At 42.5% G+C, this 15383-nt stretch overlaps 1 protein-coding gene across 1 annotated transcript in view; it reads right to left on the bottom strand.

Annotated features, from left to right (window-relative positions):
- Positions 1 to 15383, bottom strand: part of LOC129331801 (cytochrome P450 2J5-like) — a 68950-nt gene that overhangs the window by 22072 nt on the left and 31495 nt on the right. Inside the window, exons 6-7 of the mRNA XM_054982344.1 lie at positions 1419 to 1579; positions 307 to 483 (exon numbers count right to left, since the gene is read on the bottom strand). Of these exons, the coding sequence (XP_054838319.1) occupies positions 307 to 483; positions 1419 to 1579 (338 nt within the window). The remainder of the gene's footprint in view (positions 1 to 306; positions 484 to 1418; positions 1580 to 15383) is intronic.

The raw sequence follows: 15383 nt of genomic DNA, 5'->3' as shown, positions 1-15383 counted from the left end.
CCTAACTAAAAGCCTAATAAAAATCCTTTCTAAGCTGCCACTTTTATCCAGATCTGCAGTTTCCCATCTGAGGAAAAAGTATCTCTTTTCACTCTCTCAAACGGAGGCATTCTCACCCCTCCCATCCACTGAAGTTCTCTGCGATCTGGCTGGGAATCACTTGGATTTGCATAAGGCCAAAATCACTAGGATTGGTTCAGAGCCCTGGAGGATAGGCAGGACTTTGTTGGTGTGTGTGTGTGTGTGTGTGTGTGTGTGTGTGTGTGATTGCCACAATCTATTTTCGCATAAAGCATGACTACTTACTTTCTCTATCTGAAGCAGATAGAAATCAATGAAATCTTGTGGGTCGTGCACGGCCTGATACTCCTTATGTTTTTCTATTTCCTTCTTTGCAAATGATCGTACAGTATCTGCATATTCAAATACCTTCTTGTGAGGCCCTGGGAGATGTTTCATGAGCCTTGGGAATATTTCAAACAGCTACAGGAAAAATGAAAGCAAAATCCCAGTCACTGTCGTAAGAACACTCAGTAATGTGGGCCAAATTAACTTCAGCGAGTGAAAGATGGGATGAATGGCAGGATGGGCTAGAATAGAAAGGCTTAAGCAGTGCCCCCCACTTCTCTTCTTTTCTTGATTACAGCCTCCAAAGAAACTCTTCATTGATAAAGCAAGTTGTCGGAAGATTATCTCATGTTTTGTGAACTGCTTTGCAGAACAACGAGCAGCTTTTTCTGAGTGCTTAGAGATAAGCCTGGTCATAAAATATGGTGGTACTAATTCCAAAGGAGTAGCCACAGTAGTCAGTTTCAGCAAAACCAATCAGAGCTCTTAGAGCACCTTAAGAATAATGCAATTTATTCTAGTTTAAGGTTATGCTGGAAAATGCATGTACACTTCATGCATCTGAGGAAATGAGTGCTGAGTGTAAAATGAAACTTTCCTCTGATTCTGAATGGCTGGATGAATACTTGTCAGAGATGCTTTAGGCTGATCCTGCACTGGGCAGGGGGTTGGACTAGATGGTCTGTATGGCCCCTTCCAACTCTATGATTCTATGATTCTATGAATGGCTTACTGGTGGCAAAATAGGACAAATTTATATCCAAACCTTTGAGACATCAAACTAAAACATCTCAATAAATGAGTGATTGTGCAGTGGAATTTGAAAGATACTACTTAATCCCAAACCTCAGAACCATAGGTATAATAACATTGATGCCTTTTGCCTTCTGAGGTTCATTAGAAAAATTAGATCCTTCTTTCATTTTGAAGCCCAGTCAAACCATCAGTTTTGAGCCAAACCAACAAATACATGAGATACTTTTGCATCCCCAGTCGAAGCCAAAGCTTGGAGGGATAGGAAATCTGGATGAGAGTTTTTGGATGCAATAGGAGACAAACAGATGACTTACAGCATTAAAGAAGGAGCCTGGAAATTTTAACCAGCAGTCAAGAGCATCAATCAACTTGAGGAATTCTTTATCTTCAACAGAAAACTGGTGTCCAAAAGCCAAAGCACAGATTACATTGGAGACTGAATTTTTGATGTGCAAGGAAGGGTCAAACGGCTGCCCTGCAAATAAAGATATTCATAGTGTAGTAAAATGAGCTTGGCCTCTCCTGGGAACTCAAAGAGCAGAATTTCATAGTGGAGCAAGGCAAAGAAAAGCACAATCCTAGAATTAGTTTATAAGTTAGAAAACAGCAATTGTTGGCACAGTGAGTTTTTGTTCATAAAGAACCAGGGAGAGGGACATGGAGAGAATGTAACCTTCTGGTTATCTGGCTGATGAGAGAAGTAGCAGAAAGTAATCCTAATACTTGCGTTCTGGGACAAACAAGGAATCAGCATTTAAGAGATTAGAAAGAAAGGTATCACCCTTTCCTCTATCTGACTAGTTTTCTCATTTGCTGCCCCTGCAGGGACTTCTTTTTGTATACTTGATATTCTTTGTTCCAGCAATAATATATCAAATTCGCTGTCTTCCTCTAGTCCCTTGAAAATCAAGGCTGGTGCATTGTGTGTGGGTTCATGTGCTTTTGAGCTATGCATCCAGTGAAATACATGATGTAGTCTAGAGACACGTTATAGTGTAAAGGCCCTTCTCACTCTAAAAGTTTCTTGCCGAGGTTGGGCAGCCTCTAGTAGCGTGTCTCTGAGTATAATTTAATTTAATTTAATTTTAATTTATTGGATTTATACTCCGCCCTCCCCACATCAGCGGGCTCAGGGCGGATCACAACACAACTTAAAACACATTCAACTATCATTAAAATTATAAAGTACTAGTAAAGTACTACATGCTATCATTAAAAATTACATCTATATAAATATAAATATAAATATAAATATAAATATAAATATAAATATAAATATAAATATAAATATAAATATAAATATAAATATAAATATAAATATAAATATAAATATAAATATAAATATAAATATAAATAAAACCAGGAAACATAGCAGCACATAATTTAGATGCTCCATAAAGCAGATTTTTCCCAGAACAGCATGTGAAAGATGGACAGTGACATTAAAATGAAAGGGCAGATGGTTTTCCCCACCCGACTGGGGTGGGGGGCACTGCCTAGGATCAACCATATGCCTGGTGGAACAACTCTGTCTTACAGGCCCAGCGAAATGCTAACAAATCTTGCCGGGCCCTGGTCTCATGAGACAGGACCGAAAAAGCCCTGGCCGTGGTCGATGCCAGGCAGGCCTCCCTAGGGCCAGGGACCTTTAATAGATGTTTATTGCATGAGCGAAGGGTCATCTGGGGCTCATATGGGGAGAGACGGTCCTGCAGATATGTCGGTCCCAGTCCGCATAGGGCTTTATAAGTTAGTACCAAAATCTTGAACCTGATTCGGTACTCTGCTGGCAACCAATGCAGCTGGTGCAATACTGGTGTAATATTGTCAGAATATAAACTCACTTGCACATGTGTAAAGGCTGTTGTCCCCTTTAACATAGGGTGAGTCAGCAGTTTTTTGACAGGCTCACACCTGATCAATTAAGCTGGTGTTGCAGCGAGGTTGCATCAGCCTTGTGCTGGTTGGCTGACTCCACTGCACCCTATAGGCTAGTGGACACTTAAAGGTCCAGCCAAAGGTTTGTACTGTGCTGATCTGCTCAGCTTGGTGCCTGGTGCAAACCTTTGTCGCTCTCTACAGACTCTGATAGAGTGCAAGATAACAACCATGGCACAAATGGCTCTCATGCCGGCTGAAAGGCTGGGAGCCGATAACTATTTTACGTGGGCAGTATGGATGGAACATTATCTAAAAAGGGAAGGGCTGTGGACTGCTGTAAGCAACCCTCCCGCTGCTTCCACGCCTGCAGATCAGACTAACATTGAAAAAGCCCTGGCCACCATCGTTTTGAGTGTGGATAAGACTCAGCTTGTCCATGTGATGGGAGCTGCTTCTGCCAAAGCTGCATGGGACGCTTTGAAAAGGCTACATGTGAGGCAAGGAGCGGGCTCACTCATTACTCTAACAAGAAGGCTTTACCGGTGCTATCTACAGCCGGGGGAGTCGATGTCTTTTCACTTGACTCGGATGGAGGGCTTTTTCCAACAGCTGGCTCAGAGAGGAAAAAATCCTGCCTGAACAGGACAAAGTCTTCGCCCTGCTCAGCTCTCTGGATGCCAGGTTTGATAGCCTCATTACAGCCTTGGAGGCAAGAGACGTGGACAGTTTAACGATGGGCCTCGTCTCTGGGTTGCTGCTTGAGGAGGAATTAAGGCAGCAAGAAGCGAAAACTGCTACGACCTTCAAGAGCTCTGCAATCAACAAACAATGCGGAGGAGTGTCCCAGCACCTGCTGGAGAAAGCTTCCAGCGAGGAAACTGCACTGCGTGTCCGTCATTGCTTTGCCTGCGGTTCTACACAGCATCTAAAGAATGCCTGCCCATCCAGCCGGAGGAAGAAAAAGCAGCAGAAGTCAGCAGGAGTCACAAGCAGTGGTGTGACCCAGCGTACTCAAACAGCACTGGTGTCTGCTGGAAGGCTGGAAGGCTGCTATGCAAGAAGAATACCAGTCCCTCATTACCCATAAGGTTGTGTCACCAATGTGGCTACCCAAGGGTGAAAAGGTAATTGGGTGCCGGTGGATTTTCAAAAAGAAACCACTGGAGGATGGTTCTGTCAAATACAAAGCAAGACTGGTCGCTAGGGGATTCTCACAAGTAAATCAGATACACTATGACCAAGTCTTTTCCCCAACAGTAAAAACCGAGACTTTCAGAACTGCATTGGCTGTAGCAGGTTTCAAAGGGTGGAAAGCTTTCCACTTTGATGTAAAAACTGCCTACCTCAATGCAGACCTTGAACAAAGTCTATACCTGGATCAAATTCCAGGTTTCCCCATGGGAGAAAAAGGTATGCATTTAAAACTGCACAAGGCTTTGTATGGGCTGAAACAGAGTGCCCGGCAATGGAACCAATGCCTGGATCAGGCACTAAAAGCTCTGGGTTTCAAGCAGAGCAACACTGACTCATGTCTGTATACCTTACAAAGGGCAGGTAAATGGGTGCATTTACTGGTTTATGTAGATGACCTGTGTCTCATAACAGAGCATGAGCAGCACCTAACTTGGTTCCAGGGTAAGCTGCAAGAAAGGTTCCAACTAAAATACCTGGGCCCCTTAAGACACTACCTAGGGGTGGAAGTGACCAGGCACTCAAACGGAACCTATGTTTTGTCCCAAGAAGGAAAAATCCTGCAGCTCCTGGACAAATTTGGCATGGCAGAAGCCAAGCCAGTAAACACTCCCATAATCATAAATAACAGTGATGAAGAAGGTGAGCTTTTTCCTCAGAAAACGCTATATCAATCATTGGTGGGATCTCTCCTATATCTGTCCTCCTGGGTTCGGCCTGACATCGCTTATGCTGTACACCGTCTTTGCCAGAGGAATGCCAGTCCCAGGCAATCTGACTGGGTGGCAGCCAAGCGAGTCTTGAGGTTTCTCAAGGGCACAAGCAACAGGAAACTAACTCTGGCAGCCAGCCATACAAACCTGTCTGCTTTTTCAGACTCCAGTTGGGGAGACAGGGAACAAAGAAAATCCACCACCGGTATAGCTATTTATTTGGGTGGTGCCCTGGTTCAGTGGAAAGCAGTAAAACAAACGTTTGTATCCCTAAGTTCTGCAGAAGCAGAATTTGGTGCTTTAAGTTCCTGTGTCACAGAATTGGAGTGGTTTACCTCGCTATGCCATGATTTTGGTATAGCCCAAAACAAGGTAATTGTACACTGTGACAACACGGCTGTTATTCAGTTAGCTAAGGAGCAGAACTTCAAAAATCGCTCCAAGCACATAGGGATCAGGTACCAAAACGTAAAAGCAGCTGTTGATAAAGGGTTAGTGGACCTGCAATACAGCAACACTGAACAAAATATAGCTGACATATTTACCAAAGGATTGGATGTGGTAAAATTTAACATATTCACTGAACAGTTGTTTAATGATGTAAATGTGTAAGGTCAGCATGAACTGTGTATTGTATCAATGATATGGGACATGTGACAAGGAGTTTAGCAGGAGTGTCAGAATATAAACTCACTTGCACATGTGTAAAGGCTGTTGTCCCCTTTAACATAGGGTGAGTCAGCAGTAGGGGTGTGCAAGCCAAAAATTTTCGGCTATAGCCGAAAGTAGAAAGCCGAAAGAAAATTCTCTATCGTTAAAGCTGAAAGCCGAAACAAGAATCTTTTTCGGGATTCGGGATTCGGGATTCTTTCGGCATTATTTCGGCATTCTTTCGGCTTTTTTCTATGGGAAAATGCCTCCGTCTTCCAGGACGCCTGGAGGAGGCATTTTCCCACCGAATAAGCCCAAAATTGGTGGGGACCTTCCTCTAACCCTTCTCTAACAACCACCCAAGTTTCAGACAGATTGGACTTTGGGGGGCCATGTTATGGCCCCCCAAAGCAGGTCCCCCCATCCTCCCATAAAGGAGCATCTTCTTCATTATTTCCTATGGGGAAAAAATGAAGAAGCAGGCTTCCTTTGCCAGGGGTGGCATTTTGCATGCAAAATGCCCCCTTACCCTCAGGGGCCCTTCTCCCACCCCTCCTCCCACCCCCCACCAAGGCTCAGCCTGCTCCCACTTGGGGGGGCCATTTCATGGCCTCCCCAAGTAGGTGCTCTAATCTCTACCACTGACAGCTGGGGGAGGCTTGTGTTGCCAGGGGTGGCATTTTGCATGCAAAATGCCCCCCAACCCTCTGGGGCCCTTCTCCCACCCCTCCTCCCACCCCCCACCAAGGCTCAGCCTGCTCCCACTTGGGGGGGCCATTTCATGGCCTCCCCAAGTAGGTGCTCTAATCTCTACCACTGACAGCTGGGGGAGGCTTGTGTTGCCAGGGGTGGCATTTTGCATGCAAAATGCCCCCCAGCCCTCTGGGGCCCTTCTCCCACCCTTCCTCCCACCCCACACCAAGGCTCAGACTGCTCCCACTTGGGGGGGCCATTTCATGGCCTCCCCAAGTAGGTCCTCTCAGCCCCTAAAGTCCACCCCTTACAGCCCCACACAAACCCAATTCCCCCCCAGCTGCCGCACACAGACCCAAATCCCCACATTAGCCCCTCACAGACCCAAATCCACCCCCACCTGCCCCACACCCATAACCCCAGGAACAGGCTGGCAAAGGCCAGCCCTCTCCCTTTGTTCCCTATGCTGGGAACTTCTAAACTCTCTTTCCCTGGGCAATTCTGCACAGCCCAGGGGTGCCACAATGGTGGGCACACTTCTGAGTGCCAGCTGGTCCCTGTGAAAGAACACCTGAACCACAGACACCCTCCCTCAAATTCCCCCACCACCTACAGAGATAGCTGGCCAGCCAGCCCCATTGTTCCCTATGATGGGAACCAACTGCACAACAAAGAATAAAACAAGAACAACACAAAATAAAGTTTTTAAAAAATTATTTTCTCCCTTCCAAAGTACAAGTAGGCAAAGCATTATGACACATTACACCAGCAGTCCCCCACACAGAAAAATAACACAACTCACTTAACATCAGAGAATCACAAAGCACGATTCCTGTCAAAAACACTTTATTTCTTGAACAGCTTTAGGTTACACAGCAGGGGGGAACACCAAAGGGCTTGGCAGCAGTATCTTACACAAAAATAACACAACTCACTTAACATCAGAGAATCACAAAAGCACAATTCCTGTCAAAAACACTTTATTTCTTGAACAGCTTTAGGCTACACAGCAGGGGGGGGACACCAAAGGGCATGGAAGCAGTATCTTACACAAAAATAACACAACTCACTTCACATTAAAGAATCACCCCAAAAAATTGCTGTCAAAAGCACTTTATTTCTGTAACTGCTTTAGGTTACACAGTAGGAAGGCACCACAGAGCAGGAAAGCAGTGTACTACACAAAAATAACACAACTCACTTCACATCAGAGAATCACACAAACACAATTGCTGTCAAAAACGGTGAAGTGGGTTGTATTATTTTTTGTAGTACATTGCTATCATGCCCTTTTGTGCCCTCCTACTGTGTAACCTAAAGCTGTTCAAGAAATAAAGTGTTTTTGCCAGGAATTGTGTTTTTGTGATTCTCTGATGTTAAGTGAGTTGTGTTATTTTTGTGTAAGATACTGCTTCCATGCCCTTTGGTGTTCCCCCCCTGCTGTGTAGACTAAAGCTGTTCAAGAAATAAAGTGTTTTTGCCAGGAATTGTGTTTTTGTGATTCTCTGATGTTAAGTGAGTTGTGTTATTTTTGTGTAAGATACTGCTTCCATGCCCTTTGGTGTTCCCCCCCTGCTGTGTAGCCTAAAGCTGTTCAAGAAATAAAGTGTTTTTGACAGGAATTGTGCTTTTGTGATTCTCTGATGTTAAGTGAGTTGTGTTATTTTTGTGTAAGATACTGCTGCCATGCCCTTTGGTGTTCCCCCCCTGCTGTGTAGCCTAAAGCTGTTCAAGAAATAAAGTGTTTTTGACAGGAATCGTGCTTTGTGATTCTCTGATGTTAAGTGAGTTGTGTTATTTTTCTGTGTGGGGGACTGCTGGTGTTATGTGTCATAATGCTTTGCCTACTTGTACTTTGGAAGGGAGAAAATAATTTTTAAAAAACTTTATTTTGTGTTGTTCTTGTTTTATTCTTTGTTGTGCAGTTGGTTCCCATCATAGGGAACAATGGGGCTGGCTGGCCAGCCATCTCTGTAGGTGGTGGGGGAATTTGAGGGAGGGTGTCTGTGGTTCAGGTGCTCTTTCACAGGGACCAGCTGGCACTCAGAAGTGTGCCCACCATTGTGGCACCCCTGGGCTGTGCAGAATTGCCCAGGGAAAGAGAGTTTAGAAGTTCCCAGCATAGGGAACAAAGGGAGAGGGCTGGCCTTTGCCAGCCTGTTCCTGGGGTTATGGGTGTGGGGCAGGTGGGGGTGGATTTGGGTCTGTGAGGGGCTAATGTGGGGATTTGGGTCTGTGTGTGGCAGCTGGGGGGAATTGGGTTTGTGTGGAGCTGTAAGGGGTGGAATTTAGGGGCTGAGAGGACCTACTTGGGGAGGCCATGAAATGCCCCCCCCAAGTGGGAGCAGGCTGAGCCTTGGTGGGGGGTGGGAGGAGGGGTGGGAGAAGGGCCCCAGAGGGTTGGGGGGCATTTTGCATGCAAAATGCCACCCCTGGCAACACAAGCCTCCCCCAGCTGTCAGTGGTAGAGATTAGAGCACCTACTTGGGGAGGCCATGAAATGGCCCCCCCAAGTGAGAGCAGGCTGAGCCTTGGTGGGGGGTGGGAGGAGGGGTGGGAGAAGGGCCCCTGAGGGTAAGGGGGCATTTTGCATGCAAAATGCCACCCCTGGCAAAGGAAGCCTGCTTCTTCATTTTTTCCCCATAGGAAATAATGAAGAAGATGCTCCTTTATGGGAGGATGGGGGGACCTGCTTTGGGGGGCCATAACATGGCCCCCCAAAGTCCAATCTGTCTGAAACTTGGGTGGTTGTTAGAGAAGGGTTAGAGGAAGGTCCCCACCAATTTTGGGCTTATTCGGTGGGAAGATGCCTCCCCCAGACGTCCGGGAAGACGGAGGCATTTTCCCATTGAAAAGCCGAATGAAAGACGAAAGAATCCCGAAACGTTTCGGCTTTTTTCTTTCGGCTACCCGAAACGTTTCGGGATTCCCCGAAACGTTTCGGCATTCCCTGAAAGAAGCCGAAACACTTTTGTTTCGGCATTCTTTCGGCATTCTGAATGCCGAAACGCACATCCCTAGTCAGCAGTTTTTTGACAGGCTCACACCTGATCAATTAAGCTGGTGTTGCAGCGAGGTTGCATCAGCCTTGTGCTGGTTGGCTGACTCCACTGCACCCTATAGGCTAGTGGACACTTAAAGGTCCAGCCAAAGGTTTGTACTGTGCTGATCTGCTCAGCTTGGTGCCTGGTGCAAACCTTTGTCGCTCTCTACAAACTCTGATAACTCTGGATACTGACCTAAGGACTGGACTCTGGTTTTTGCTCTCTCTGTCTGTATGTATGCTGAGCACCTTTTGCACCTGTAAATATATGGACTTGTACAATACACCATCTGCACTTTATCACAACGTCTTGGCTCCAGTGTTTTTGTTGTTGGGCAAAGCGGGTCACTTGGCAGCACTAATTACAGATGGCTATTCCGTCAAATATGCCCCCATATCGGTGTTCCCATGATGACCCATGCTGCTGCATTTTGTACCAGGTGCAACCGCCAGATCAGGTTAAGGGGAAGCCCAGCGTAGAGTGCATTGCTGTAGTCCAACCTAGAGGTGACCATTGCTTAGACCACTGTAGTAGTAGTTTATTTTCCACCGTCAGTGACCAGCAATTTACAAAAACACCAATAAAAGGTATCACAGAAGAAAATAAAACATCAATAAAACCATTCACAATACCTGGGTAAAGTCATTCATGATACAATAGTATAAACTTTAAAATTCTCAATGGTACAATAAAATCATTCACTTAGACACTAAGGATTTCCTGATCCTTGAAGCAATCCAAACAAATCTGGCCACCTGAAATGTGATCTTAGGATGTCTATCTGAAAAGAAACCCCTCAGAGTGCATATTCTTTGGCTACGGGTAAGGGGCAAAGTTGAAAAAAGAGGAAGAGATTTGCGAAGATTGTTATACACCTTGCAATCAAATATAATGAGTTCTAATGATTCTATCCCTTCCTCACAGCAGGGACAAATCCTTTCCTCATAAGGGATTTTTTAAAACTTGAAAAATTGAAAAGGAGGGGAGCAAGAAGGCATCCTTGTTTGACCCCCCTGTTGGTTCTGATGGAGTCTCTAAAGTGACCTTGGGAGGTGCACTTGACCCTTATGGATGTATGATTGTACAGAGGCTGAATTAGAAACAGTAAACGTTTGTCAATGCTTGTGGACCTTAGTTTATCCCATAATATAGCTCTTGAAACTGAATCAAAAGCTGATTTCAGGTTAGACCACTGTAGTCAAGTTGCAGGACAATAGATAGGGGGCAAGCCAGGGTTGCCTGGCTTGTTGAAGATAGTAAAAAGAAGACCTGGCAACCACAGTGATCTGATCCTCCATCTTCATGGAGGGATCAAGAATCACCCCCAGGCTTCTAAGTCTCAGAGCCAGTGTAAGCACTGCCCCATCGAGTGTAGGGAGCCAGGGTCCCGAAACCATACTTCCATGACTCAAGTACACGATCTCCATCTTCATAGGATTCAGTTTCAGCCAACTTTGTCTCAATCATCCAGCCACAGCTTCAAAAGCATGCTCCAGGACACCCGGGGCCAATCCAGGCTGTCTGTCCAACAACAGATAAAGCTGGGTGTCATCCGCATATTGGTGACATCCAAGCCCGAAACTTTGCACCAACTGGGTGAGGAGGCACATATAGATATTAAATAATAATGGGAAAAAATACAAAGTCTTAGTCCAGAATTTGAAGGACATGAAAATAAGATACAGATGGGAATTACCGGAAGGGATATCATTTGAATTCGGAGGAGTGAAAAAGCGCATCAGATCTGAATTTGAGATGGAAAAGTTTATGAGGGACAATGAAAAAGACTTACCAACAACAGGGCTATGAATATGGAGTGTAAAGTATTATCTTGGAATGTAAATGGACTTAATTCACCTAATAAGAGAAAAAGTATTTTCCACTGGCTATTAAAACAAAAATGTGATATTGTGTGCTTGCAAGAGACCCATGTTAGAAATCAGGATGTAAAATATCTTAAATTGGGTAAGTTGGGCAACGAGTTTGTAGCGGCCTCAAAAAAGAAAAAAAGGGGAGTGGTATTATACATAAGAGAGGAGCTACAGCCAAAGTTAATGATTAGAGATGTGGAAGCCAGATTTATAGCAGTGGAATGCACATGGAATTTAAAGAAAGTGTTGGTGATTGGAATTTATGCACCAAATGGAGCAAAAGAGAGCTTCTTTGAGGATTTAAGGAAGCAATTAGATGAACTTTCCTATGATCAGATAATCCTTGCAGGAGACTTCAATGGAGTTACAAATTTAGAACAAGATAAAAAATCAGTAACTGCACAAAAGAAAAGAGGACTATTACCAAAGACTTTTTTCGCATTAATGCAACAGGAAACTTTAGAAGATGTGTGGAGAATGCAGAATCCCACTGGTAAACAATATACATTTTTCTCCGCAAGACATTCTACTCTATCACGAATTGACATGATCTGGGCCTCAAAGGACTTAGTGCTTTGGACTAAGGATGTAGAAATAATGCCTATGGTAGGCTCAGATCATAACCCAATAATGTGGAAGTTTGGAAAAAGAACTAAGAGGAAAGGATGGAGAATAAATGAGGATTTGTTACAAGAGGGAGAAAATATGGAGATGTTGAGAAGGGAAACTAAGTTCTTCATACAGTACAATATGAATCGAGAAGTACCAACCAATAAGGTATGGGACACATATAAAGCAGTAATCAGAGGCATACTAATGGACTTAAATGGTAGAGCTCGAAAGAAAAGAGAGGAGAAGAGACAGGAGATTATGGAAAAAATAAAAGCAAAAGAAATACAATTAAAGAAAAGACCAGGGAAAAAGAAAATCTATCAAGATATTAAAATCCTTCAAGAGCAGTTGACGGCAATGAATAATAAAGAATTGGAATGGAATCTTAAAAAAATGAATCAAAAGTCGTTTGAAGGTGCAAATAAACCTGGGAAATATTTGGCATGGCAACTGAAGAAGAGAAAGGAGAAAAAGACAATTAACAAAATATGTGAGGATAACAAAGTACATCTGGAACAGACTGCTATTAGTAGAGCTTTTTACAAATTTTACGCTAAACTGTATGATAAAAAAGAAGTGAATAAAGATTCAATAGCGACATATCTGGGGAAAATCAAGCTTCCAGTAATCTCGGATGATTGGAGAGTTAAATTGAACAGTGAAGTAACAGAGGAAGAGATAAGGAAAGCAATACAGTCAACAAATTTGGGGAAAGCGTCGGGACCTGACGGACTTACAGCTAAATTTTACAAGGTAATGGTTAATGAGCTGGCATCATTTTTAAAAGAAGTGATCAATGGTGTTTTGAGAGATCAAAGAATTCCAGACACTTGGAGTGAAGCTAATATATTATTGATCCCTAAAGAAGGACAGGACTTGACTAATGTTAAAAACTACAGACCTATTTCCTTACTTAACAATGACTACAAGATCTTTGCGAAGATCTTGGCAGAGAGACTAAAGGGATGGTTATCCGAAGTTACTGGGGAAGAACAAGCAGGTTTTTTACCAAACAGACAAATCAGAGACAATCTAAGGACAGTTATAAATGCTATTGAATATTACGATAGGCGTTGTGACTAGGAGGTTGGCTTCTTCTTTGTAGATGCTGAAAAAGCATTTGACAATTTGAACTGGGACTTTATGTTTGCCACTGTGGAACAGCTACAAATGGGAGAAAGATTCATAAGAGCAGTGAAAGAAATTTATAGAGACCAGAGTGCAGCAATTGTGGTGAATGACGAGCTGACCAAAAAACTGACTATTGGCAAAGGTACCAGACAAGGTTGCCCGTTGTCTCCAGTGTTGTTTATTTTGGTCTTGGAAATTCTAATGATACAGATTCAAGAAGACAATGCAATCCGTGGAATAAAGATAAAAGATTTTTCCTACAAGGTCAGAGCATTTGCAGATGATATAATGTTAATTGTGGAAGATCCAGTTGAAAATATGCCTAAGGTAATAGAAAAAATTAAAGAATTTGGAGATTTGGCAGGTTTTTATGTAAATAAAAAGAAATCAAAGATACTATGCAAAAATATGATTAAGTTAAAACAGCAGCAATTGATGGAAGTAACAGACTGTGAAGTAACAAATAAGGTGAAATATTTGGGAATTGAATTGACTGCAAAAAATATAGATCTATTCAAGAATAACTATGAGAAACTATGGACTCAAATAGAGCATGATTTGATTAAATGGAATAGATTGAACTTGTCATGGCTGGGAAGAATTGCAGTAGTTAAGATGAACGTGTTGCCAAGAGTGATGTTTCTGTTACAGACAATACCAATTATTAGGGACTCTAAGCAGTTTGACAAATGGCAGAGGAAAATATCGGAGTTTGTGTGGGCAGGCAGGAAGCCTCGAGTGAAAATGAAAGTATTACAGGATGCAAAAGAAAGAGGTGGAATGCAACTGCCCAACCTGAGACTTTATTATGATGCAATTTGTTTGGTATGGTTGAAAGATTGGATGATGCTGAAAAATCGCAAATTGCTGGCCGTAGAGGGATATAAAAAACTATTTGGATGGCATGCATACCTATGGTACGACAAAGTAAAAGCAGACTATATGTTTTTGCACCACTACATTCGGAGAAGCCTCTTCACAATTTGGAAGAAGTACAAAGATTACCTACAAGAAGGAATTCCCTCCTGGGTGGTTCCATATGAAGTAATAGATCCGAGAACGGTTGACAATGAACAACAGTGCTTAACGTATAAGGAGATAACGCAAATATAATCTTCTAAAATAAGAATAAAGACGCAACAAGAGTTGTCTCCAAATTACGACTGGTTTCAATATAGACAAGTTAGAGATCTTTACTACTCGGACTGTGCGAAGGGAGGGATAAGAATGGAGAATTCAGACTTAGAGAAAGTAATTTTACAAGAAGATAAAAAGGAAATCTCTAAGATTTACAAAGTGTTGTTAAAGTGGTACACGGAAGATGAAGTAGTTAAAGTGCAAATGGTGAAGTGGGCTATAAACTTTAATAAAGAAATAACAATGGAGGCGTGGGAATACTTGTGGAAAAATACATTGAAGATTACGACATGCACCAGTATCAAAGAGAATCTCTACAAAATGATTTATCGTTGGTATTTAACACCAAAGAAAATAGCGCTAGGGAATTTGAATACGTCCAATAAATGCTGGAAATGTAAAAAGCATGAGGGATCTTTGTATCACATGTGGTGGACTTGTGAGGTAGCTAGGCAGTACTGGGGGGAAATAATAAGAGTAATGAGTGAGATTTTACAATTTCAAGTTAATAAGAACCCAGAACTCCTGCTACTGAACTTGGGAATGGAGGACATTCCAGCACAATATAGGACATTGTTATTTTACATGACAGTAGCAGCCAGACTTTTGTACGCGCAGAAATGGAAAGTACAAGAAGTGCCAACTATTGAGGACTGGATTTATAAATTGCTGTACATGGCGGAGATGGATAAAATGACAAGAAAATTGAGAGACCTTGATCCAGGACAGTTTAACACGGACTGGGAGAAGCTGAAACAATATTTGGTGAAAAAATGGGAGGTGGGAGGACTGTGGCAGTTTGAAAATTACTGAAGTATAACAAAAGGAGAGGGGAGTGACTATACCGGGGAGGAAAGAGTTAAGTGAAAAATTCTAAGCAATTACTTTATTTGATTAGTATGTATAGTTGGGTATTAATAGTGTTATTATTATAAGGATTATAAGGATAGAATTTAATTAATCTTTTTTGCTGGTAGATAACTGTACAATGGAGAATGAATATACATTAGCATACAGAATGTGGGTCTAATTGATAAGACATATGCTGATCGTGTACATGAATTGTTTATTCTTGTTAGATAGTTTTATATGGAGAAACTAGCTAATTAAAATGGATAAGATATGTAAAAGAAAGCAAAGAGCAACATATAGAGTATAAGTCAAACTGATTGATTTATAACAAATGTATGCAATATTTATAGAAGTATTTGAAGTTATGTATAAGGAGGGACAAATTGTTTGTCCCATTTTGAAGTAATTAGAAAGAGTAAGATAGAGTACAGGTTATCAAAATGATTACTATTATTATTATTGAAGAAGATAAGTTAAGAGTGTTTTATTTTTACTTATTTGGG

This window comes from Eublepharis macularius, chromosome 6 (genome assembly GCF_028583425.1).
Source record: "Eublepharis macularius isolate TG4126 chromosome 6, MPM_Emac_v1.0, whole genome shotgun sequence".
Classification (NCBI taxonomy): Eukaryota; Metazoa; Chordata; class Lepidosauria; order Squamata; family Eublepharidae; genus Eublepharis; species Eublepharis macularius.
Note: the sequence above shows the minus strand (reverse complement) of the source record. Positions and strands in the feature narration are given on the sequence as shown.